General features: G+C 42.8%; 1 protein-coding gene across 5 annotated transcripts in view; it reads left to right on the top strand.

Annotated features, from left to right (window-relative positions):
- Positions 1-25951, top strand: part of dlg3 (discs, large homolog 3 (Drosophila)) — a 103174-nt gene that overhangs the window by 54346 nt on the left and 22877 nt on the right. For 4 of the 5 annotated variants that reach the window (XM_050041538.1, XM_050041537.1, XM_050041540.1 and 1 more), the window contains 8 exons: positions 10475-10528; positions 11041-11091; positions 12338-12462; positions 12899-13068; positions 13947-14083; positions 15583-15727; positions 18981-19125; positions 25527-25683. In XM_050041538.1, the coding sequence (XP_049897495.1) occupies positions 10475-10528; positions 11041-11091; positions 12338-12462; positions 12899-13068; positions 13947-14083; positions 15583-15727; positions 18981-19125; positions 25527-25683 (984 nt within the window). Of the gene's footprint in view, positions 1-10474; positions 10529-11040; positions 11092-12337; positions 12463-12898; positions 13069-13946; positions 14084-15582; positions 15728-18980; positions 19126-19971; positions 20098-25526; positions 25684-25951 lie in introns of all 5 variants that reach the window. The other variant, XM_050041536.1, reaches the window with a different exon arrangement.

The following is a 25951-nucleotide window of genomic DNA, read 5'->3' as shown; positions in this document are numbered from 1 at the left end:
GGGGGGGGGCTGTAGTTCTGTCGCTCGCTTATTAGCTGCAACATTTGAGAAAGGCAGCGATGACTCAATTACAATGTTGCTTTGCCTACATGTACAGTACTTCATAGCAAAGAACTGGGTACTTATTACATCTTTTAGAAACTGATTAAAGGATAAATCTGCAGCAGTTTTGATCGAGTCAGTAGGACACACACACACACACACAGACACTGTCATGTTCAAGCCTGATCAATTGTCAGCAGACTTGTAGAAGGCCTTCTCTAGCACAACACTGTTATGAATATTCGTTACACTAAGTACTTTTCCCTCTGTGGCTGCACTTGTGAAGGTCAAACTAGCCAGCTCTCATTTGGAGCTGCTCAGCATGACAGAGAGGTAAGCCAGAGCATGCTTTTGTAATATTACATAAAGATGAGGAGGGAGCGCTGCTGACAGCTGTGACGGGCTATTAATTATGGTTTCATGAATGTGCGTCTGCGGTGTGTGTGTGTGTGTGTGCCGGGAGGGTTTGGGAGAGGTGGGCAACACAGTCACAATGCTCAATCATAGCCATCACATCAGAAAACTTTGAGCTTTAATGGGGCCATTTTATGGGTGAACTAATTAATATCCTTGTGGCTGCCTTATTGAAAATGAATGCCTGGATTTAAGCTGGCGTTGCAGCTGGAGAGAAGGAGCGGTTGACCTTTACCACCATGGGATTTTCTTTATTACGTCTCGTTGTCCTCGACAAAGAATGCAACATTGAGTTTCAAAGGCGAGTAAGACATCCCTCGCTGTCATGTGTTCATCCTTCTCAAGCAGCATCCATCTGTCACTTCTTCTCTCACCTTGCTTCTCTCCTTCCCTCTTCCCTCCGGCACAGGGGCCACAGCGTGAATGAGATGTTGGGTGCATGGTAATTGAGTAGGTATTGATTGGACTGCAGCGTGGCCTACGAGAGGCCAATGAGAGCCAGGGGATCAGAGCAGCAACACTGACTGCGTCTCTCATCCCACATTCTGCAGGAAAACATAAACGCAGTACCACTAGAGGCATCAGAAAACGAAGGAACATTACATTTTAGATAACATCCCTGTTCTCCAATCTGCTGTTAGCTCTGGCTTCAGGCCCGGGAAGAGCCTCCTTCAGCATTGGCTGTATCGTTTGACTGACTGAGCGGAGCTGACTGTCATATTTCACTGCGATGTCACCACTGGAGACTGAGCTGCCATGTCGGTGTGCCTGGCAAGAGAGGAACTAATGTGGAAATGTCTGCTAAGGAGGAAGGGGTTATTGCCCTGTCAGCATGCCGTCACTGTGCACATGCTCTTTTTCTTCCTCTGCACTCTACCTGTGATGAAGGGGAGGGTTTTAGAAATAAGTGATGCTGACAGGTGAAGAAGAATGCCAGGGTTTTCTGAGGTGTGACATTATTGTCATCAGCAGCTCGTGTTGTACACATCATGCATTTACAATGGGATGTTTGATTATGATGTTGTGATGGCCAGTGCTTGTTTGGTTGTGATGACCAAATAGTATGTTGTTTTTTTGCCACGTGTTTACTGCATTAAATCAGTGGTAAGCGTACATGAAAGAGAGACTATGTGCAGCCATATTTAGACCTATATGTTGCATTACGAAAATTTAATAATGCAGTTAAAGTTTAACTTAAACCCTGAATCTGAACATAACTCCCTCTACTGCGTAATCTTGAAAAACGCTTAAAAGCGGGCAAGAGCAAAAGTGATTTAAGTGTGTTAACATCATTTTTTAAAAGGGATGCATAACATTGGATGTTTTTTGCAGATATCCAATATGCTAATGTCGGATATCAACTCATTTGACTGATAACTGATACTGATATCGATACATCCACTCTTTTCCCTACCTTTAGTTTAAGTGATCATTAAGTCTCTTCTGCAGTGTTATGCATATTATGCATGCGTACTTTTATCCTGATGGCCCACTAGCAGATGGAGAAATGAAATACAACGCTTTTCGATTTATGTAATATTTGTGCAAATCGTGAAATGCATGTCTGCTGATTCCGATATTTCATTTTAAAGCCAATATCAGCCGAAACCGTGATTATGACATGCCGATATTATCGTGCATTCCTATTTTTTTTATAAAAAATTCATGACGTAGACAGGTCCCAATTGGTCGACTCAGTCAGCCATTTTTACAGCTCATGAAATGCTATTTTTTTATAAATTTGGCAAGAAATGTCAGTATTAACACCAGCATTGATGTGTTCTGTCACAAAACAGTCATATTTAGTTTACAAAAAACGTGTAAGTATGCATTACCTCTTTAACGAAAAGAAAGTTTCACATTTTGGGAAATATGCTTATTTACCTTGTTGCTGAGAGTTAGTTATGATTATTGATACCATTCACAGGTCTGTACAGTAAATAGGAAGCTACCCTGTAGCAGCCAGGTAACCTAGCTTAGCATGAGGACTAGAAACAAAGGGAAAAGGCTAGCCTGGCTCTGTACAAATGTAAAAAAAAAAAAAAAAATCATCCCATAAAAAAGCAGATTGTTGTTTTCATACTTTGGTTTTTGTGTGGATCTATCAAGATACTAGTGCTTCCAGTTATTATGCTAAGCTAAGTTAGCGTACTGCTGGTGGTAGCTTCATATTTACTGTACAGACGTAAAAGTGTTGCTGCCAAGAAAGCAATTATATATTACATATTTCCCAACATGTCAGACCTTTTCCTTTAACCTAGATGATGCACAGTATATATCTGCCTGACAAACCAAACCAAGCTTTGTGTTATTAAACACAGTGTAATAAAAAATGACAGCTGTCAGCTGATACATAATACAGCTGTTTGATATTCATTCAAATCTCTCCTCCTGACTCTGTTGCAGTCATAACGTCATTTTTTTTAAATCATGACATATGGATTTGAGAAGGAGCATTTGTGTGTGTGTGTGTGTGTGTGTGTGTGTGTGTGTGTGTGTGTGTGTGTGTGTGATGTGTACAGGCAGCAGTGAAGGCAGTCAGGCACATCCAGCCCATTGCCAGGCATGTGTGCGCACAGAGCCGCATAAACCTGCAGTGAGAGCCCTGAGAGGTGAAGCAGGGGGGAGGTGGCTAAGCGGGCTCGCCGGCCAATACCGTGCAAGCACCGGTTACCATGGGAACACATTGATTATTTAACAATTTGGACGAAGCCTGCACCCTGCACTTGCCAAGGTTCAGTGGGAGTCTTTGTGGCTTTACTGTCCCGAGGGTCTGCAGCCAAGTGAGTGTTGTGTGGTGCAATGCCACGGGGACATGATACGCATCCACCGTGATACCGAGAGACAAGAGACAGACACACACAATCGCAACTGACAGAAGAGCAAGATGATAGATTGATGAATAAGAAGCTATTATGAACAGATGGGTGGATGAGACGAGGGAGTGAGAGGAAGAAAGCACTTTAGCGAGTGGATTTTCTTCACTCCTGGCGGTCAGTTGGGACTCGTTGTAATGATCTCATGCTGGGGGAGCAGTCTGGACTCATTGTCATGGCGGGTACGTGAGGTCTTTGTGTCCAGTATGCTCACTTGCCTCCATGTCTCAGCCTACGTGTACGGGTGTCCATATAGTGTGAAAGCTACTGTAACCCTGAACGCTGCATTGCAGGTGGGGAGAAGTAAAGAACAACTGTGTCTGAAAACAGCCTTCAACGATTGAATTAAAAGGAAATAATAAGGGGATGTTATGGCAATCATGTCAGGATTTGGTTCATTCCTGCAAGAGCTGGGAATTGTTTGAAAAATGACTATACTAGTACCCTTAAAGTGATACCTATACCAATATTGTATTTCATTTGATACCTTTTTTTTTTACTTTATTCAGTACCCATCATATAAATGGAAACTTTTAGTTGTGTAAAATGTCATCACCACTCCTCCCTGTCCAAATAAATTTTACACCAATACATTTTGAAAGTGCAGTATAGCGATACTTTCGGACGTTTTGGTGGCATCTTGCCATGCTTAACTGCGAGCTGTCAAATACACTGAGCTCGACTTCACCACACCACAGACTATATGGTGTGTAGGTGCTGCGGTAGTGGGCCAATCACGTGTCGCATTAGATCGAAGAATCTTTTTAGATCTGGGTACATAAAGGATCAAATACAGATATCGTTTGACAAGAGTAATTTTGATACCACATATGTCAATCTCACACTTGTAGTGAAACAGCTGTTTTCAGGGGCAATGCTCAAGAGGACCCCATTTACACCTGGTATTAACATCCGATCTGTGTCCAGCCAAGGACAAACACTTGTCAATGCCAGGTGTAAATGCTCACAGAGGGAGCATTGTGGGATTGGATCACATTTCCACCAGCTAGGTGTAAAAACCAACTATATAGCATTACCACATTATGTAGAAAAAAACCCACCCAGCAAGTTGAGATGTTACTTTACTCCTCCTCTTCCTGCTAACTCCAAAACCAGGCAAAAGCTACAAGTATTAGCAACAGCTAGCAAGTCTGCCCTTGCAGAAAGTGATGAAAGTGAACGATGCCTCTCCATGACTTTGCTTTGCCTAACTTGTATGTGTATTGAGATCCAATCACACACATGCAGATTCGAGATAACATAAATGCTTATTACCAGGTGTGAATGATAAGCCCTGTGGATTGGATGCCATTATCCAGAGAGAGGCCGATCACATGTTATTACCAGGTGTAAATGAAGCTGTCCTGTGAAATTCTCAGTCCTTGAAGTCAAGGGAGACGTCTTCATGGGCAAATATCCAAATCTTTTAGGTTGATTTCTGATCATTGTTGCATTTGAACATTTTCATTTCAAATGTTTCTTCAAATCGCAGATATGTGACATTTTTACATTATTATTTAGCGGATATGATGAAACTTTATGTTTCTGCAACACTATGGATAATGTGAGGTTATTTTTAGGCACAAAAACCACTTGGTTATGGTTAAGAAAAGATCATGTTTTGGCTTTAAGTTCACAGTTTTGGTGGCATAATTATTGCTGGAAATGCTGCTGATTTCTTGCTACAGAACAGCCAGTTTTGATTTTTGTTGGTCTTGAACAGTGCTCAAACAGCTGTCTCGCCAAGGTGACACGCCATCTACCATCTTCTCCACCTTCCAGTGACAAAGTTAGCTCATATACATGTATACATGCAGAACTGTGTCACTTTCAAAATGTCACTGTGATATGTATGAAACGTACACAGAAACGTGCAATGCCAACATTTTCTTTTGTTGGCTGTGCTGGGCATAATGATTCAATTTCACACTTTTTCCACACACACATTTATTTTTGGTTGTTCCGGGATTATACCAGGTCAAATCCTCATTTTTGAAACTTAAGTCTGACTCCAGGCTCAAGTCTCCAGCTCTGGCACTGTACCACATCTGCTACCTTTTTTTAACCACCTCCCCTATTGAATCTCTTCAAGTTATCTGACCCACATTCACCTGGCTGTAACACACTGACAGATATTCCCATCCCCTCCTGGGCTGACATCAGTCTGTATGAGGCTGCTCTTGTCTTCACCTCTATGATCTTCACCCTGCCTCCCATGGTTAAAAAAATCCACATACTGTACCTCCAGTGTGTGTCATAGTCATGGTCAAATCTTGTGGTTTTAATCAGCCGTCCCCCTCTTGTGGGCAGCAGGTTAGCTCACAGGTAACAGCAGGTTACCAAGAGTCCCAAAGAGGGAGGGGTAATCCAGCCTAATCCGAGTTACCTGGGTAAATTGCTAAATGTTAAACAAACTCATGTTGAGATTACTCATGTTGAGATTATCTTCCATTATTCCTTTTTGTTTGCTTGTTATGTGAGATTCAGATAGCGGGATTACGCAGCAATCCCAGGCCGGGATAATACTGCTGTTTTCTACCACTGATGGGTTTATTGTCTTTCAGATGGACTTGTAGGTTCAGTGATCCCATTGGGCAGCGTTGGTCCTCTGTGATACTTACGATAAGCACTGCAGGCATTATACTGTAACAGGTGTGTTTCGTCAAATGCGGTCTCAGTAGTGGATTCACTAGCTAAGTCTGTCAGTCACCGAGGGACAATGGTAGCCAGTGTATTCCCCAGTGTTGCCCTCAGGCTGTGTTTCATCACTTTTTGCTGTGTGTGCTTTGGTTTCATTCACAATAGCCTGTCACTAACATGGCTGCTGTGGACTCTGCACCCATAATACAGATGTTTTTACTATCAAACCTTCTGCTGGATTTAGGGCATGTGTGTCATGAGTAGGGGTCTGCGATAAAGGGAGGGAAAAAGCGCAGCGCATTCATGAGAAATGTGCAAACACAAGCACAGACGCGAGCATCTGTTAGTCCATATGCAGATTACAACGGAGGCCTGATTGTGCTGACTGGGAGGGAGCGAGAGGGGGGTTGCAGCCACAGCTGTCCAGAGTCATAGCGCATCACCGCCGAGCGGAGCGGGTCAAATCTACAGCTCCTGTTTATCTGGAGAGCAACCTTCATTACCAGGGAACTCACTTGATGAGACGTGTGAAGAATCGGAGAAATGAAATGACACCTGCACACAGCTTGTGACGCGATGGATGATGTTGATCAAAGGATCAGATCCTTTTAAGGGCGTGTTTTCAAGCCTCTGTCTCGTGTTGCAGCCTCATGCAACTTGATTGAAAACCCTTCAGTGCTTTTTAAATACTGCTCAAGTAGTGTAATCTTAGATGGTTTTCACAGAGTTCATATTTAAAGGGCTGAAAATAAATAGTTCATGGAACAAATAGAGTTTGGCAATATGATCATTAGGTAGTTAGGATTGGGTCATATGATGATATATACTATTCACCTTGCTATATGTATACTGTAAAACTTCAATTAGTAGCTCAGGCTATTATTTGCTTAAATAACTGAACTCAGTGGGCCTATATTTAAAACAGGCGTCTGTAGGGGACAGGCCTTTAATTCCTTTCACACAAAGCTGTTGCTCACCAAAGATGAGGGAATACAATCAAATTGTTTATTCGAACCAGTATGAACAATACTTGTATAAAACTTAGGCTGCAGACAGATAGCGCATCAGAGAGGGAGAGTTAGTTACAACACTTGTTTTACGGCACCCTAGGGTTACAGCACTGGGCATGCCCTTGTATGTGCGATCTAAGCAGCTAAGTAACATTAGCTCAAGTGGGTAGCCAACAACCCGGTTTTATGCATCCAAAGAAATTCCATTAAAAAGAATTGCTTGGCAACCAGACCAGGTGTCTAATTGAGACAGGCCTTTATTTGTCAAAATGTGTAGCCACACCAGGCTAATAAAAGGGACTGGGCATTTAATTTGGACTAGGCTTTTAATGGAAGTTTTATCTTTTTGGTTGTTTTTTTTCTACATTGTGTCCACAATTTTCGTAGCTTCCTCTTGGATGCCTGATGCTTACAGTCTGGCACCTTTTTATAAAGTCCCGATCACACCTGCGCACTGTGTCTAGGAACGTCTGAAACATAACAAAACAAGAAAATATAGGCAGAAAAACCGCCACACACTTCCACTGGGTCATAAGTGATGGTTGAGAGTAATTATTTTGTACAAGTGTATATGAGTGTAATAGGAAAATCCTGCATACTATATCATTAATATCTCTGGATTTATTATGACATCATGATAAATTTTGTAATTCACTGATAAGGACTGGCTTTTGGATGTTTATGTGATCAATATGATGAAATAACCTGACTTGCCAGACGTCCCAGTCTTTTTATTTTAACCGAAAATTGTCTCTGAATCTTTGTTTTTTTGAATATGTGTCAGCGGCATAATAAAAAACTATAGACACCATGATAGCTGACTGGGTTTATAGTGCTCACTATAGAGTGTAGTGTATATATTTATATTTATTGTGATCTAGAACATTTTCTGGAAATTCAGATGAGAATTTTACACCTATGAAAAAAGAACCAGATGGGATTGTGTGCAGAGTGATATCGACAGTTACAGTGATATCATAAAACAAATATCAACATTTGATAATATAATGTGGGACTCACCACGGGAGCTTTTGAAACACCTACAAAATAGTTTGTAATGTGAATGTATCAAGTATAATTATTCTCTGCATTTTATTACGATAAAACACTCAAATAATAAATAATAAAAAATATTCAATCAGTAAACTATAAAGCAGACTTTAAGCCCTTAAAAAATAAGATATATTGTGATGTTACCATAACCAAATCCCAAATTACATTTAAATCTCACTGTTTTTTTTCCTACTCTACCTCAGTATACATCCATCCATTCGAGTGTTCCAGTGCTAGTCATTTTGTCTTATCTCTGTAAACATATATCTGCATATGGATGCAGATAAGTAAATAAAAAATATATATGTAAAGCTAAATCGAAGGGTACCAGATTGCATTTCGGCCCATGCGTTCTGCTTCTCCACATGGACTGTATATCTGCTGCTCAAACGTGATTGGTCAATACTACTTGGACTACAAACGGACTACAAATTGAAACCAGAATGCCTTTGATTCCAAAATCTTGTACCATTGCCTACAGACTCTGGACACATATGCAGATATCTGTTCACAGAGATTAGTGTACATCTAATATTGTATGAGAGCCACAGACTGTCAATCTTTCACAGATATCACTGCGGGCAGTTTCACAATACACAAGCAAATGGCTCATGATGAATCAGGAGGAAGATCAAAATCAGCTGCTTGGACACAGCCAGTATCTGCATATATTAAGACAGAGCTGAGAGGGTGGAGGAGGGGGAGGTGGTTGAGAGGAGGGCTAAGATAGGCAGCTAGTGATTTTTTCCTCAGCGTCGGACCTCAGGAAGTGCAAGGTCCCCGAGCAGCGGCGTCAGCATCCCCTCACCCACACAGCTCAATCAAATCAATAAAAGGTAGACAGCCGGTGTGCCGAACTAGAGGACGGCCATCAAGCTGCTCCTAAACCAACCAGCGTCTCCTCCTTCACTCCTTCCTCCTCCTGCTTCTCTGTTTCCACTCAGGCAGCTTTTCCTCTCAGCGTCTTCGTCGCTCTGCAGGCCTCAGATGGAAAAAGAAACACCAGGTGGCACAATAGAGCCGAGCTGGGAAGTTAATTGAGCTGTGAAACTTAATTTGTAGCACCTGTAGTTAGGTCTAACTGGGTTTTAAAGGGAGACACTGATACTGTGCATCAATATTACCAATATCTATTTGACCCTTTTCAAGAGTAATCAGTGTTTTCAGTGAAGCAGTGTTCATGCTACAGAGGGGTGTATCTAACATAGCATTTAGGGTCCATATTAATTACATTGTTTAGTTGTCTACTAAGCTATTAAATGGCAGGAAAAAGAGCAGGATAAATTAGCTTAGACATTCAGAATTATTTGTGATCATTATTGATTTATCTAGTGATTATTTTTGACAATTAATTGAGTCTTTTTTAAGAAATCAGTGACACAATTCAACACAATTTTCCAGAACCCAATATGACACCTTCATATGTCTTTTTCTGTTTGACCAGCAGGCCAAAGATTTTCAGTTTGCAATGGTATAAAATAAAGAGAAGCAGCAAGTGCTCACGTTTCAAGAAGCTGAAAACACCTTTTTTTCCTTGAGAAATTACTTCAACGATGAATCGATCATCAGAATGATTCACAACTGATTTTCTTTCGATTAATTTAATGATTAATTGACTTTTTTTCAGCTCTGTTTGCTAAAATAACACATTAATTCTACATTAAACAGATATTTAGCGCATATCTAGGGCTGTAACTAATGAGCACTTTTAGCCTATAAGATATCAGAATATAGTAAAAAAAAAAAATAGCCCAGCAAAAATTTCCCAGAGCACAAGGTGATATCTTTAAATTGTTTGTTTTATTCAACCAAGAATCCAACAGAAACAGGATTCATTTCACAAAGATATTAATCAGAAAAAAAGCTTATATATGAGACACAGGAGACAGTAAATATTTGGTATTCTTGCTTAAACAATTACTGACAATTTAAAATAGTTCTCTGTTAGTTGTCAAACCGATTAATCAAGCGAATCATTTCAGCATTACACATATAAATTAAACCTGACACCCTGAATTATAGAATAAAATATTTGGTCTCGAATTCTCGTCATGTTCCTGAATGGTTATTTTGTATGTGATACTACATGGTGTTATTTCTGCGTGTGAAATGAAAGTGAAAAGGATGTGTGGGATAAACGTATTGTCCCAACGGCCAGAACCACACGGCGGCTTCTGTTATGAGGTGACCGCAGGACGTCCGGCTGTGGCGGTTAATAAGCAGTGGTCTCTCTGCCCCAGTCCTCATTCTCAGTCCTCACACCTTTGCCAACATGCCCACCTACACACGCAAACACACAGCCTCATCCCCAAGGAGATTCACCCACTGTTCCCATGGCATCCGTTCATTTGCTCCCAAGTGATAGTGTGTGTACCGCATTACGTCTGCGTGCTGCCAGCCTCACACACTGAGATAATGTGTATCTTTTCATATTCACAGGCCAACCCTCCCCCCATCATCGTCAACGCAGACTCACTAGATGCAGGCCCTTATGTAAGTATCTGTTCTCTCTCTCTGTACAGTATATATCTCCCTCATTCACACTCCCTCTGTGTCGGCGCATGAGCGTGTGTGTGTGTGTGTGTGTGTGTGTGTGCGCACGCGCGCGCGTGTGTGTGGATGAAAAGGCCTCCTCCTGGTAGCAACATGCTGTTTGCCATGTGGACCGACATCCATTATCCTATTGACCCTGCCTGTTTGTGGTGAATGTGCATTCTGCAGTTGCACATTTAGTTTCACAGTGCATGTGCATTCTAAGAAAAGAAAGACACTTTTAATTGCAACAAATCAGAAATTCATGGTGTTATTTTAATTTAGTTGAACGTATATTCTGTGTATTTTGTCAGTAATCCCATTCTCCATGGCTCTCTGTATCCAATCTGTACATAAGTCCACTCTGTATCATATGGCGAAGGATTTAGCTGGAACATTTTTATGCCTCTCTTGTCTCTCTAGATTTTTAGGCTCAGCGATGAAACTAACCATTGAGCTCTTTATTTTGACAGGTAAATGGCAGTGATGGGATGTATAAATATGAAGAGATCATTCTAGAGAGGGTGAGTTGCACCATTTATTTCCACAGTTTACACATTCCTCTTTATATTTAGGATGATGGATGGATTTCTCCCCACTAGGTGGTAGTAAGCCGCTCAGTCTTCACTCATTGAGCTCAAAGAACATGAAAACCAAACAAAAATCTTAATTTCTGTACATTTCTGAGAATCAAATGCGATATGATGTGTGTAAGAGAAGTTGCAGCTGTTACATCACTGCAGTAAGAATGCCTCATGTGAGTATGAGCGCAGAATAACGCCAGTGAGGCACCGCTTTTTACATAATCCTGATGCACATGTCATCAGCAGACGCCAGAAATGTAAAGTGCTCTCCTGTTCAATTGTTCAGCAGGCACCGCTGCACTTGTCAGCGACGGTTCAGCTTGTAGTGGCAGAGCTATATGCTTCTGCTCTCATTATTCCACCCACATATAGATGCACCTCCGATCCCATGATAGATGCACACTACCTCTCTGGCCCTTCCGCTCTAAGTGGCATTTCTGCATGCGGAAAGCTTAAATAAGCTATGCAAAGTCACACTTTAAAAGGTCTGTGGGTGTGTAACATTTGGTGGTAAGGCCCAGTGTACTCCTCTCGGCTCCAGAGCAGCACACTGGGAGGCCTCAGCCTCCCTCTGTCCTAATTTGTTGCGACTGTTGCTCATTAATTATAGAAAATAATAAAGTGAAGTCTTTTCTCAGCTGTCTTGTTTGCTGCCTGTCTCTGTGGCCACGGCTGTCAGATGCAGCAGTGCGGCCTTGACCCACTGGATCCAAATGGTTCCTCCGTGTCATTTCGCGGACAGGAGAGACAGGAGGTGGTAGTGTCTGTCTCCCGCAGAGAGCGAGAAGCTCTGTATCATGCGATGGAAATGACGCTTCTCGACACATCTTTACTTTAGATCATAAATCCACTTCTCTGTTGACAGTTCTAACACTGACGCTTCTGTGTGGGTTGATGGAATAAGCGTGACATTTTGAATGAAGTGCCCTCTTCTAATGAAATACATGGCATTATTATTTGTCACATGCAAGGACACACACACAGATATTCATGAAAATGGACATCAGAAGCGTGAGGAGAAATCCCCGCAGCGTTTTGCATCGATCACGTGTTCCACTGAGATACTAATTCACTTAAGAGCTACATTGCTCTGATCCTGAGCCCTCATTGGGTCTATCACTTACATCTAAGTGTATGTGCTGTTTATTGTACCCAACTGAAAATGCCAATCATAACCTGTGTGCAGGGGAACTCTGGCCTGGGCTTTAGCATTGCTGGAGGAATAGACAATCCCCACATTCCTGATGATCCGGGGATCTTCATCACCAAGATCATCCCAGGAGGAGCAGCTGCTATGGATGGAAGGCTGGGGTAAGTTCCCCTCCTCACCATGTCACCCTCCCTTCCCTCCTCCTCCTCCTCCTCCTCCTCACCTCACTCTTTCCTTCCACTCCTTTCAAGCTCCTGTGCACCCTCTGTCCTCTCTCTACTCTAACCTCCCTACTCTTTCTTTAAAGCTCAGCACCGCCATGTCCCGCCAGGCAGTGCTGTGTGGGAGGCAGAGTTTCTACAGCCCTCTGCCCCCAGGCTCTGTGTGTTTCCTCAAAGTTATGATTCACTGGAAAAACCAAAGCCTGAAACATGCAAAAATTATGATATGGAGTGCTTTTTTATGTGCTTTGGAGGTTTCTGATTACATTGGCCATGCTTGGGTCTCTCCCTGCCTTTGTGCAGCGCTCTTATCTGTTGACTGACAGGGTGGTGTGTGTGATATATATATTAAAGCTTTTTTTTCCCCCTTCCACAGGGTGAATGACTGCGTGCTGCGGGTGAACGATGTGGACGTGTCTGAGGTGGTTCACAGTCGGGCAGTGGAAGCCCTGAAGGAGGCAGGGCCCGTGGTGAGGCTGCTGGTCCGACGGAGGCAGGCACCACCCGAGACGATTCTGGAGGTCAACCTGCTGAAAGGACCCAAAGGTCAGGGACACATCCCACTTATCACACACGTAGATGAAGGAATGCACCAATCTGACTTTTTGAGTCTCGATACCTGGGCTTTGGGTGTCTGCTGATACCGAGTACCAGTCTGATACCAGTGTTTGATTAATAAGCTGTATGCCTCAGTGTGTGGAAGTGACTGGGATCATTTTTTTTTATGTGTAAGGCAACATCAGGCTTAACTCAAAACACCGCTCTCCTAATTTTGTAAAACAAAATGTGACAAATAAATACACTGATTTAAATTTACTGAATTGTTATTCATTATTAAAGGGCTCTGTGCAAAAGTCAGAGCATATGAGCCGTCTGAACAGGGTTCTCAACATGGAGGTGGCTGAGATGACAGCTAGCAGCTAACTGTGCTCACTCTATGTTGCTAGATAACTGCAACAGTGCTGACAGAGCTAATGATCTTAACCAGGGGGGAACAGACAGTAGGTGAAGCGTTTCAACGTATGAGTGCAGTGCAAATTGTCACCAATATCCAACACAGCTGTTTGAGTCAGTATCAGCCAGATATCTGATATCAGTATCGGTGCATCCCTACTAAGATGGAAATATATTAGTCCATTGTCATGCAAGCTGCTTGAAGATGAAGTTATACATTGTCTAGAATCATTAAAGACACATTTGTTAATACAGGTGAGCGTTTAACTTGCTTTCTCAGAATAAATGAGCATTAAATTTGGAAACATAGACAAAGACTGCACTTTGAGAGCAACATTTACTCAGTAGTGAAGTATGCAGCAGAGAGGAAGCAGCTCCAGACATGGAATATGTGTCTAAAAATGTGTAAAATCAGAGGCGATTTTTATGTGCACGTATTGACTGTCTGACTGTGTGTGTTACTCAACCAGGGCTTGGATTCAGTATCGCTGGAGGGATCGGCAACCAACATATCCCAGGAGACAACAGCATCTATATTACCAAGATCATAGAGGGAGGAGCTGCCCAGAAAGATGGACGGCTGCAGACTGGAGACCGCCTGCTAGCTGTACGAGCCTCCCTGTGACTCACTCACATATTCAGTGTTCAAACCAAAATAAACTCATTTTAGGTGGTCATGTAGTTCACTGGCAGATTAAGTTGTTAGAAGTAATTACAAACACGTTTATGGGACATGTTAGGTACACTGCAGTACATTATGTGGTTGGTTGCCCCATCCCGTCATATTGAGCTTAGCAAGACAGACAACACACATCAACATTTATGACGCTGTGCGTGATTGATCATTTGCCATTTGGGTCATGAGGTGAGACAATAAAATGGCCCATTAGTTAGACATACAAGTAAGAAATTATATTAGTTTAAGGCTGCATCACTTAGCTCTCATTATTACAGAATGCATCAACAGACACGTTGCTTTACTGAATATTTTACACCTAAAATACAAATACAACACCAGTCAAAAGTTTTTAATCACTTTTAACTTTCAGTAAATCTTTGAGACACATATATGTGACTTTTCATTTTATTGGAAACGACTTCCAGCTGGTTGGGCAAACACTGCATCTTAAATTAAGTAGTTTTAACCAGCGTACAACATGTTTTTAACACTCTGTGTATCGGCTTGACCTCTCCAGTGCAGCAGCTCATAATAAAGCACAAATTAGAATACAAAACATAAATAATAATGGGAGCCACCCTTATTATTTCTTCACCTTTTCTTTGTTTTTCAATGACTTTCCTCTAATGGCTTATTCTTATTCTTAATCTTATTTCTGCAGCTGCAAAAGATCCTCATCACAAACTGCTACGAGTTAATTGAAAATAATTTTTAAAAAGCGCTAAAATATCCCATTAGACAAGTGACAGCTGATAAAATACAATCTCAGGTGTCGTTTTGGCAGTTAAGAATCAGTTTACAACAGAAAAGGCAAGCTGTTGCTCCTCTGAGAAATGAAAAGCTGTCTGAGATATTTGTTGTACCTTACATTACAAAAAGGCATCTAGATGCTGAAAAGACCACAGAGAGACAATTGACAGTCACAAATCTACAGTATAGCTTCAACTTTAATGTGCACCAGGTGTCTAATTAGAGTGATCAAGATCCAGGATATTTGCAGTTATCTAAAATCTCAACCAATTCTCACTGCACTATGAGTTATTTACAAAGAGGACGTTGCTTCAGATTTAACCAAATGCTGATATAATATATGAGGTGTTTAAAAACTTTTGACTGACAGTATATTTCCAGGGAATTGGATCTTAAAAGAGAAACTGCAGAAATTCAGAGCATCTTTAGAACCTCTACCTACTGCTTTTGACCTCTGTTAACGCTGCGCAGCACACCAACCTTTCACTCTGCTGTTGAAATGTACTGAAATCTCATAATACCTCCAAGCTATGATTCATTATTGTGTTGGCTGGTGTGATGGCTGCTGTGATGCGTGATGTTGTCACAGTGCAGCAAAGACACGAGGTGTTCAAGTGTTGATACAAGGTTTTTTTTTTTCTTTCCTCCTATCTTTTCTCGACAATCATCACATTCAGGTGAACAACATCATGCTACAGGATGTGCGTCATGAGGAGGCAGTGGCTGCGCTGAAGAACACCTCTGATATGGTTTACCTCAAGGTGGCCAAGCCTGGGCCTGTGCATCTCAATGACATGTACGCCCCTCCAGACTACTCCAGCAGTACGTATCTACCTCTTCTTGTTGTTCCATTCGTCCTGGTCGTGATGCAAACTCTGTTCACAAACTGCCTAAGTCAGAAACTACAATTTATATTCACTGATCCATTGGTTCCCACCCAGGTGCCCCCACAGTCCTGTCAGATGAAATCACATACCCCCTCCCAGATTACCAATGTATGTTCCAAATGTAGAACACTATTCAATATAAAATAGGGGATACTGTTGAAAAAAACAATTTAACAGACAATATTTAGTTTGGTTGGTCGGCTGCTAACACAACTACTACTTGAAGTTTAAACCATTTATCCATTACTTTAAGCTAACTGTTTCAACCATTTATCCATGGCCTAACAGTTGTCCATTGTGTTAAGATAACTGTGTCAGCCATTTGTTCATTACTTTTAGCTATTTCAACCATTTATTCATGACTTAACCAGGAGCTGTTACTTTTAGCTAACTGTTTCAACCCTTTATCCATGACTCAACTATTAGCCGTCACTTTTAGCTAACTGTTTCAACCCTTTATCCATGACCTAATAGTTATCCATGGCTTTAAGCTAACTGTTTCAACCCTGTATCCATGACTTAACTGTTAGCCGTAACTTTTAGCCAACTGTTTAAACCCTTTATCCATGACTCAACTATTAGCCGTTACTTTAAGCTAACTGTTTTAACCCTTTATCCATGACTTAACCATTAGCCGTTACTTTAAGCTAACTGTTTTAACCCTTTATCCATGACTTAACCATTAGCCGTTACTTTTAGCTAATTGTTTCAACCCTTTTTCCATGACTTACCTGTTAGCCGTTACTTTAAGCTAACTGTTTCAACCCTTTATTCATGACTTAACCGTTAGCGTCACTTTTAGCTAACTGTTTCAACCCTTTATCCATGACTTAACCGTTAGCTGTTACTGTTAGCTAACTGTTTCAACTCTTCATTAATGACTTAAACCTTAGGCGTCACTTTTAGCTAACTTCAACCCTCTATCGATTACTTTAAGTTAACTATTTAAACCATTTATCCATGAATTAACCGTTAGCCGTAACTTTTAGATAACTGTTTAAACCCTTTATCCATGACTTAACAGTTAGCTGTCAACCTTTCAGCATTACTTTTAGCCAAATCAACTGTCTATTCATTACTTTTAGCTATTTCAACCATTTATCCATTACTTTTAGCTATTTCTGCCGTGGGAACAGAGCTCTTTGCCAGGACAGAATCAATCACACACACACAGTGACAGGGCTAACTGTTAGCATCACAAAGCTAACGTTACTCAACGGTTGTTAACAGGTTTAGCAACAGAGTCAAGCCGTTTCAGTGTCGGTGTGTGATTAACAGCTTGGTGTCAGATGTTAACCTCTGCTGTGGGGCTTCTGCCTAATTGGCAAAATATGACATGTAATGATGAGATCACATTGTGCTTTGTTAGATCATGCTAACCGGGCAGAGAGAGCAGGAGGAGAACTTTTCACGGGGATGGTCCTTCAGCACTGCATTGGTCAGCATTAACAGCTGATCAGCAACAATCCACTGTTGCTGCCTTACACCCCCCCCCAACCCCCTTACAATTACAAATAGATTCTAATTCTGTGGTTAACACTGAATGCTTATGATAATATGCTCCTAATCCTGGACAGCATCATAACTAGTTTTGCATTTTTCACTTGCCCCAACAATTTCATTGTAGAAAAAGAAAAAACACCTATAAACATAGCAACATTCATTGCATGGCAATATTTGAGAAAAGCTGCCATGAAATCAGGCATTTCAGGTTGCAAAACAGCCTGCAAAATCTTGGAGGGACTGTACTTTTAGCTTATCATTTGAACTGTTTAGTCTATTTGTTATTTATTACTTTAAGCTACCTGTTTAAACTTATGTGCTTGCTAACTAGTTTTAATGCACTTTTACACAACTGCAATATGTAGTGTGTCTGTGTTATAGCTGACTTAATATGTTGAAATATTATTTTAATCAAATCATAATTTATATCTTATCAAATTAGTTGAGTTACAATCTTTCTACGTACCCCCACGCAACTGCAGAAGTAACCCCTAGGTAGGGAATCACTGCGCTTTCCCACATAGCAGCCAGCTTCCAAACTAGATCAGGTTTATTTATATGAAATGTTTGACGTAAGGTAAAGGGTGATTTATAAGCCGGGGTCCATGTTAGAGCGTTTTGCACTGGGAATAATCTTTTCATCTTTATCAGAGATGTTGAATGTTAGTGTTGGAACACTGTTCTCTCCCCAAAACTGCTATGCCCAGACACCCACATACTGAATGTAGTGAATGCTTGCACACACACACACACACACACACACACACACACAAATCCTACCCACAGCAACAACAAGCGCAGTTCTCTGCCTCCCACTGAGTGTGGATGGTTTCTCACATCCCACCTGCTCATGAGAGCCCACGATCTTGAGCTGCAGCTTCTCAAATTTCCACAGAACAGTGATTTAGTATTAGAGGGGGGCTACTGAGGGCTTTTTTGTATGTTCTGAATGTTTGCAGTCGTAAGGGTTTTAAGCGAACCCTTAATGCAGACTTAACCCCGCTCTGACAGTATAACCCCATGGTCAGATGATCTGGATTTGAAACGCTTGTTTTATCATGCTCAGCGGCCTCCATCAAGAATGTAAATTCAGGGGGAAAGAGTGTTTTTCATGCTTGCGATTGTGTCTTTTGCGTGCATGCACAAAGACTAAACCAACTTTTTAGAAGAGGTGATAAGAAGATAGACAGATTCAAAACAACATCAGGTCCAGATCACTGAAACATCTTTGTTCATACATACAACAGATGATCTTGTGTGTATAAGAAGCCAATTTCCTAAATGCCATTTTGGGAGATTTTGGTTTCATACAACCTGGGTCCAAATTTTGTAGTTTTGGCCACCATTTATATTGCTAATAATATTAATTGTTCAAGTTAACTGCAGTGATCTTATTAAAACTTTTTTGGAAGAGAAGAAGAAGGCGAATGTTACAATTATTACCCAGACTGTCCGGTCTAAACATTTACAACTCACACACTGACTTCCCTGGTTCAACTCTGACCTGCTGTACTTGCCATAGTTGTGTGCACTCATTTATAGCTTTCTTCTGTCCAAAGTGGTTTAGATAACCTGGCTAAACTGTTGCCTCATTCACAGTTTGCCTGCGTCTTATGCAGCGTTCCTGTTGTGCCTGTGTTGTAATCATTCTTTCTTTCCCCCTATTGGCCTGGCCCTCCCTCCAGCCTTCCCCACCATGGTGGACAACCACGTCAGCCACAACTACATGGGGGCGATGGAGCCCAAGCCAGTGTACCCGCCGCCCCAGGTCACCCCGTCCAGGTACTCGCCAGTTCCCCGTCATATGCTGGGGGAGGAAGACTTCACGAGGTAGGTTACAGACCGGTTCCTCCATGAATGACTCTGCTCTCATACATTACACTCATACAGGCTCTATGAGTGTAGACTTGAATGATCGTAGCACATACAGTAGACTGCTTGTGGATATCAGCCAAAGGCCGTATTGTGTTTTTGCTGTTGGAGTTGTAAGTAAAGGCGAATGGGTGTGGAGCTAAATTGCATAGGATTAAATTACAGTCTTTGAATATTATTTTTTAGTTTTGCATGGGTTTCTCTTTGCCTCCATTTTGTTGCTGTTTTAGGTGTTCTATAAGGTGGTGTGGTTTATTTTAATAACACCTGTACGTACAGAAATTTAAATTGCCCTTATGAAGTGTTTCATGAAGCAAAAACAATGCTTTGTCTACAGCCTTAGCTCATCAGGGCCCGGGTGGTGCAGACTGTATTATAGCTTGACAGTGTGTGGTGGCTGTGTGCTGACCAAATACTTTGCAGAGAGGCCTCTTGTCACTTCTTGTACTTGTTATGACTGTGTTTTAACCTTTGACCTCCTATCCAAGTACTGGATCAGAAGTAGCATTCATAGAGGCTTGATTGGAGTGCCCCACAAGGCCTTGAGTCATCTTAACCCACAGCCTGGGGGGGAGGAGGCTGTATTCCCCCTGTGTGTGCGTGACTGCATGCAGGCGTTGTATGCGTGTCCGTGTGTCGTGGAGCGAATGTGTTACTGGATGAGTGTTCGTTATGTGGCCCTGTAATGTCCTTGTACAAGCTGTCTACATGACTTGTATGTGCATTTGTCGCATCCTTGTTGGTATGTGTGCTTTATTTGTGTCCTACACTTGTCCCGTTCACTGTGATTCCTGTACCCCACAGCAGGGCTGAACCTATTTACAGTGTCATCCACAAACCTGGGGACATGAAGGTGCCCCAGGCCCTCTACAGAGGCTTCTGTCCTTCCCCTGCTCCCTTGTGCCAAGGTCCACTCCCCTTCTCTGGCAGGTACTAACCTAGTCCATCACGCCTTGCTTAGCTAACCCTCCTCTGTATAGCTTAGCATCTGGATCTGGCGTCAGACAGGGAAGGGCCAGTGGGCGACTACTGCCTCAGCAGGAGTATGTTGCGACACATTTGTGCACAAATTACACAAGTAGAAGAAAAAGATTGAGAGGAGAAATATGGCGACCTCTTTGCACTTTCTGTCTCTAGCTTTGCATGTAAGTGTTTCCCCATTTTATGTCTACTTTACTGCTTTGTATGCTGTATGTTGCTGCTTTTTATGTTTGTGTGACACACTCAGTGTTTGACTCATATGCGGCTACTTAATCTTTCATGATTTCACACAAACTGTGTTGCAAAACGAAACACTATCAAAGCAAATTGACTGCAGAGCTGAAACGTTTTATCGGAAATTAGCTTATTATTTCTTGCCCTTTGTGTGTTTGTTTTGTTTTTTTTGCTCTGCTTTTCATCATTTCAAAGGTCTACCCCACAGTCATTATTTGTCCATCAATTTTCTACTAATCTGCTCGCATCTTTGAATCTAAAACAATAGGGCCCTGTTTATCGCAGTTTAAAATGGAGTCCTACCTGCTCTTCACAAACACATCTCCACGGGAGTGCAGCCGAAAGGGCTTCACGCTCCCACAAGCTGCTCAATTCCATCTGTCAGGAGGCATCGACAAAACTAAGCCTCCATCTCGGGCCAAGCTACTTTCACTGGTGGCTACTGCTGAGTGAGGACAATTATATACATGATATTTATGGCAATGTGTTTGGCATCACCAAATGTGCAGAAGGCCTCCTGTTTGTTGATTTAGTTTCACTTATTTGCTCTTATTTATTACATTAACATCCACAGTCTTGCCCATCGTGCTTCACCTCATGGATGAATGCCCTGGTGTCTCTGTGTGTGTGTGTGTGAACCATTGCTTTTATGGAATGTGCTTGTGCTGAACGTAGCTTACATTGTCTGCCATATATGCCATGTATTGTTGCCAATATGTGTTTTACCGTGTGAGTGTGTGTGTTTGAAAGGGGAAAGAACAGATTGTGGTGTGGCTGTAACTAAAGGCAGGTTGCTGTGGACAGTACAGGAGGATGAAAGGGCTAACTGGAGCCGCCCAACTCAAATATTCTGCTTTGCAGCATTGGAATGTTTTGCCTGCTGCTCTATGTATGTAAATATAAACACGGAGCCTTGCTGTTACCATAAATGTAACGGGGGAGTAAGAGCCTGATCCGGTGCGGGCCAGCGGACCAGTAGCAGTAGACAGTCCTGCAGCTGTCATGATTCATCTGCACATTGGGAAAACCAGGCCATGCACTCAGGTCTTACCCCTCTCATCACCCATGCTGCCAGCACCAATCACACACACACATACTGTACGCTGCAATATTTCCTCATAATGTGCTGACACATACACACACAGATACACACGCTTTAAATTGTGCAGTGCACAATTACCACACGGGCACATACCTGTGGGTATACATCCCGCACGCCAGACAACTCGTAAATCAGCGGTGCAAATGAGAACGGCCTACATACTGTGACCATGCGTGCACCTGTTCGCCCCTAGTGGGTTTGTGTGTCATGTCCGCCGCATAATCAGAAAAGAGTGTCTCGGAGGACGTCATGGCCGACAACCGACTTGATCCCAATCACAGCAGATGAGCATCCAGCTCCATCACACTGACAGACACATAGCAGACACCTCCCTCCAGCACCAGCAGCTTCCCCATTGGCTCCATCCGGGAGTGGTTATTTTAGATGGATGCTGTAGTAAGCACAGGCATCCGCAGAAGTGGAGCAGGCTGGTTGTGAGGAATGAGTCAGAGCTTGTATCGGCCCTCTGCCCATCTGTACATCCCCCTCAGTGGTGTCATCGCAGACACATCCTCCCCCTTCTCCATCTGATATTACCCCCTTCTTCTGGAGATATGTCAGTGGCGTGCATCCTTGTCTCTGTCCACGTTGGGCTCGATCAGAGATAAAAACCTTTGTGTTTAAATATGCATGTTTGGTGTAAACATACTTGTGTACAGTAGTGACAGTGTGCAGAATCACTAAACAAGCAGCTCCCGTCTGCTGGTCCTATCAGGGCTGCAGTTGTGAGATATACACGACAATACTTCCAGTGAGGCTGCTTTGTTCAGGCACAGCTTATGTAAATACAGAAGCCTGTGGACTGCAGCAGCAGGTGAGCTAATCAGTAACCTTATGTGTCTCATGCACACACACACACAAACAAAACCTTTGACTGGTCAGCGCAAGAATTCAGTCATCAATAACGAGGAATGCTTTTACTTTTATGAAGTGCTTTTTAGAGCTGCAGAAGCACAAAGGGGAGTTTGAAATGAAAGACAGCAGATTCAGCTGAGCACTTGTCTTAGGTGTTAATCATTCATCGCTCCAATTTTATTCTTAGTCACAGTCAGAGGCATGGAATATCTTAAACTGTCTATCACCTTAGCAGTGAATAAATTTTTCCCTATGTCAAATGAGAAGAAAATAGCAGGCCATGAAGAAGAGGCAGAAAATGTGAGGGTGAAATTTAAGCAGTGAAAAGGAAGACAGAGACAAAGCAGCATTTTAATTTTATCAGTACACGCCTCTATACATAAGCCGATCCATGCGGGGGAACGGGGGGGAGATAAAAGTGCTGCAAGAGGTAGTGTCTGTCTGTGGAAAATGGCGTCCATCTGCAGCGTCCACCATTAATCAGCCAAGCAGAGCCAATTACTGGGCTGAGTCCAGGGCAGCATGACCCACTGAACCCTGCAGCCCAGATATCCATTCACAGCTTTAGGATTGAGCTGCGACCGCCTCAGCCAAAACACTGAAGCAGACAGGGAGAATACAGCGGTGGCAGGGTGAGGCGGGGGGGGTTCTGATTTAGAGAAAAGAAGTCGCAGGAGAAATGGCTGGGCAGAGAGAAAGGGTTTTTACCGCTCTGTAACTGTTTACATTCCTGGCATGGATGAAAAGGCAAAGGGGGGAAGGGAGGGTAGGCAGGTCTTGTGATAGGAGGGGAGGACATGATCCCTGTATGTAAAACTGTAGGAATTCACTCCCATTTTCTGTGACAATGTCCAGCCGGTGCACGTCCTATGGGCAAACAGTACATGCAGACACACACATGCATACTCCAGTGACTGTAACATAATAAAGAGACGCTGGCCTTGTTGTCCAAATGTTCCACAGTAGTCTGCACATTATTTTCCTGTGAGGAAGTCTAGCTTCCAGCGTGCAGCCAGGTCACAGAATACGGGGGCGAATGAAAGGCCCAAAAGTCATGAAAGTCAGTTCATGAGCTCCTCAGTTTGTTTACACTCTGACAAATTAGCAAGGAGCTTCTGGGAATCTGTCTGCCTATTCTCCAGAGGGCCTGGGCTGACAGACAGGAATGCTGGTGTGCTGCATCGGAGATGGGGGCTGGACCCAAAGCAGCATCGGAGCAGAGACGCGGGGACAGTGGGGTGTGAAATTATATCAAACTTGGATAACCTCCAGTTCGACACATCCGCCGAGCCCTGATGCTAGTGATGTAATGCAGTCCTGGTCAGTCCAGATGTCAGTGAGGGGGGACTTTGGCCTCCTCTTGCAGAACTGCTCGAAGATGATTTGCGTGGGAGTGCTAGGGTTAAGTGTTAAGTCTTGCCTTGCTGGTGATGATGGGGAGAGAGCGTTTGTGACAGCACAAAGAGGAGCTGCTTCCCATCACAGCACACAAGGATGAGATAGGGAACACACAGGAGCTTCTAAAATTGTAGCCCCTCTCTCAGCGGAGGGCCAGACAGGAAGAGGGGTTGAGGATTGAGGCCGATGTGCCGTAGCCACCATGTTCACAGTCAACATCTCATCCTCCATGTCACTGGTGAGAAGCCTGCCTGAACGCACGGTTAGGAAATGCTCTTTCAGAAGCAAGCACCGTTTCCGGATCCTAAGGTAACCATGGAGATCTGTGTGCCTCGTCGAGCTGGGATGAAAAGCTCAAGATGGAAAGTGAGGTTATTTTAAGCTTGACTTGTTTGAAGGAAAGTCAGTTGTTTTAGCACATTCAAAGGCATTTGTTACATTTCATTTTTTTATTTTACTTTTCATCTCTGGTACTAAAAAGATCTAAAAAGCAAGAATGTTTTAAGCTTTGTCAGCACACGTAAATTGAATCTGTCCCTGATTCTGCCTTGTAGAGACACTGCTTGTAAGGAATCCTGCAGACCCAGACTCACTATGTTGCTATTGATCTTATTCAGTGGCCTTACAAAATATCATCTGCATCTGAGTTCAGTTCATTTCAAACGACTACACTTTAACAGTCTGGTTAAGTCTGTCTGTAGGCACTGTTTTATAGTCTAGGACTTTCCGATGCTCCTAATTTCTTTTAGTGGAGTAATCAACGCTTTTTCCAGTCATGGGTATGATTCTGAAAGTCTGGAATGCTGCCTCGGCTGCCATCGGTGGGAAAATGGCCTTAACAGCAAGTTAGAGCGCAGCCATTAGGGATTGAGTAGGAATTGTTCCTGTAGACCGCAGGCTGAGTACTGCAAGAGAAGACCACTAATGGGAACCATGCAGTGTTTTCTGTTAAAAGAGGAAACTCTGTGTGTCTGTGTGTGTGTGTACGTGCATGCGTGTATGTCTGTGTGTGCATTTGTGTATAAAATATGCGTGTGTGTGTGTGTGTGTGTGTGTGAGGCCAACGCCGGGCTTCCTAGAGTGTGTGTGTTTGCACTTGTGTGAAGTGTGTTCTCAGAGGGCTTTTGCTGGACCATAGCAGCGGTTTGGCCTCTCTCGCATCTTAAAACTGAGGCAGTCTGAATAGCCTGCTGGAGGATGAGTCATAGTGGCTAAAGCTAAAGCAGAGTGGGGCCTGTCGAGCAGGAGGTGGCTCGTTGTGTCTGCGTACGTTAAAGTGAGTGGGTGTTTAAATGTGTACACGTGTGTACATTTCCATGAGATTGCCATGCAAAGCAGAAAGTCCTATAGCCAGGAGATAATATGCATTCAGAGTCAAACGTGTTGCTGCTTGTTTTATTGCATTTACTGTATCTATTGCAAAACTGTTTGCAGTGTTATCAGTGTAATCCACATCATATCTATCAGCAGTGTGATTAGTACATGATTACTACATGGTTAATCATTGTGTTCTACTGGTGAGTGGTCCTGTGGATAAATCATTCATGGCACTAACTTTCAAAAACTGTATATACAGAGTGGATCTACAGAAAGATCTGCAGGCCTATGGCTTGCAGCACTCGACATTTTGGGATCATACACTAGAAGATGGCTGTTGTTTACACAGCCTCTGTGTACCCCTCTGTTTATGCTGTTTCTATTTTAGTTATGGTCATATCTCTCTCTAAGCCCATCTCCTCTATGCTATCTGTCCTGCCCTTCACCCTGACCCTGTTACTCTGTTTGGCAGGGAGCCGAGGAAGGTGTTGCTGCACAAGGGCTCTACAGGCCTGGGCTTCAACATCGTCGGCGGAGAAGATGGAGAAGGCATCTTCGTCTCCTTTATCCTGGCGGGAGGGCCAGCTGACCTGAGTGGCGAGCTGAGGAGGGGCGACCGGATTCTCTCGGTCAGTATCTCAAGCAGTATCTCATGGTTTCTGTTCACCCACATCATCAACAAAAAGTTCGAGCCAACTCCTGTTGTCAGAATAATGATGATAGAATTGAGTTGGCCCAGTGTTTAGACAGCCTGCAAACATCTGCCCTGCTGAAATGTCCTTGAGCAAGACATAAAATCCACAGTAACTTCGAGGGAGCTTAGCTGTGCTTTGCCAGACAAGAGAATTTTGAGAATCAATAAAGTATTCAATAAATTACATATTTAAACCCCTTGAC

Source organism: Epinephelus moara, chromosome 4, assembly GCF_006386435.1.
Source record: "Epinephelus moara isolate mb chromosome 4, YSFRI_EMoa_1.0, whole genome shotgun sequence".
Lineage (NCBI taxonomy): Eukaryota > Metazoa > Chordata > Actinopteri > Perciformes > Serranidae > Epinephelus > Epinephelus moara.
This window is presented reverse-complemented; position numbering and strand designations above follow the sequence as displayed.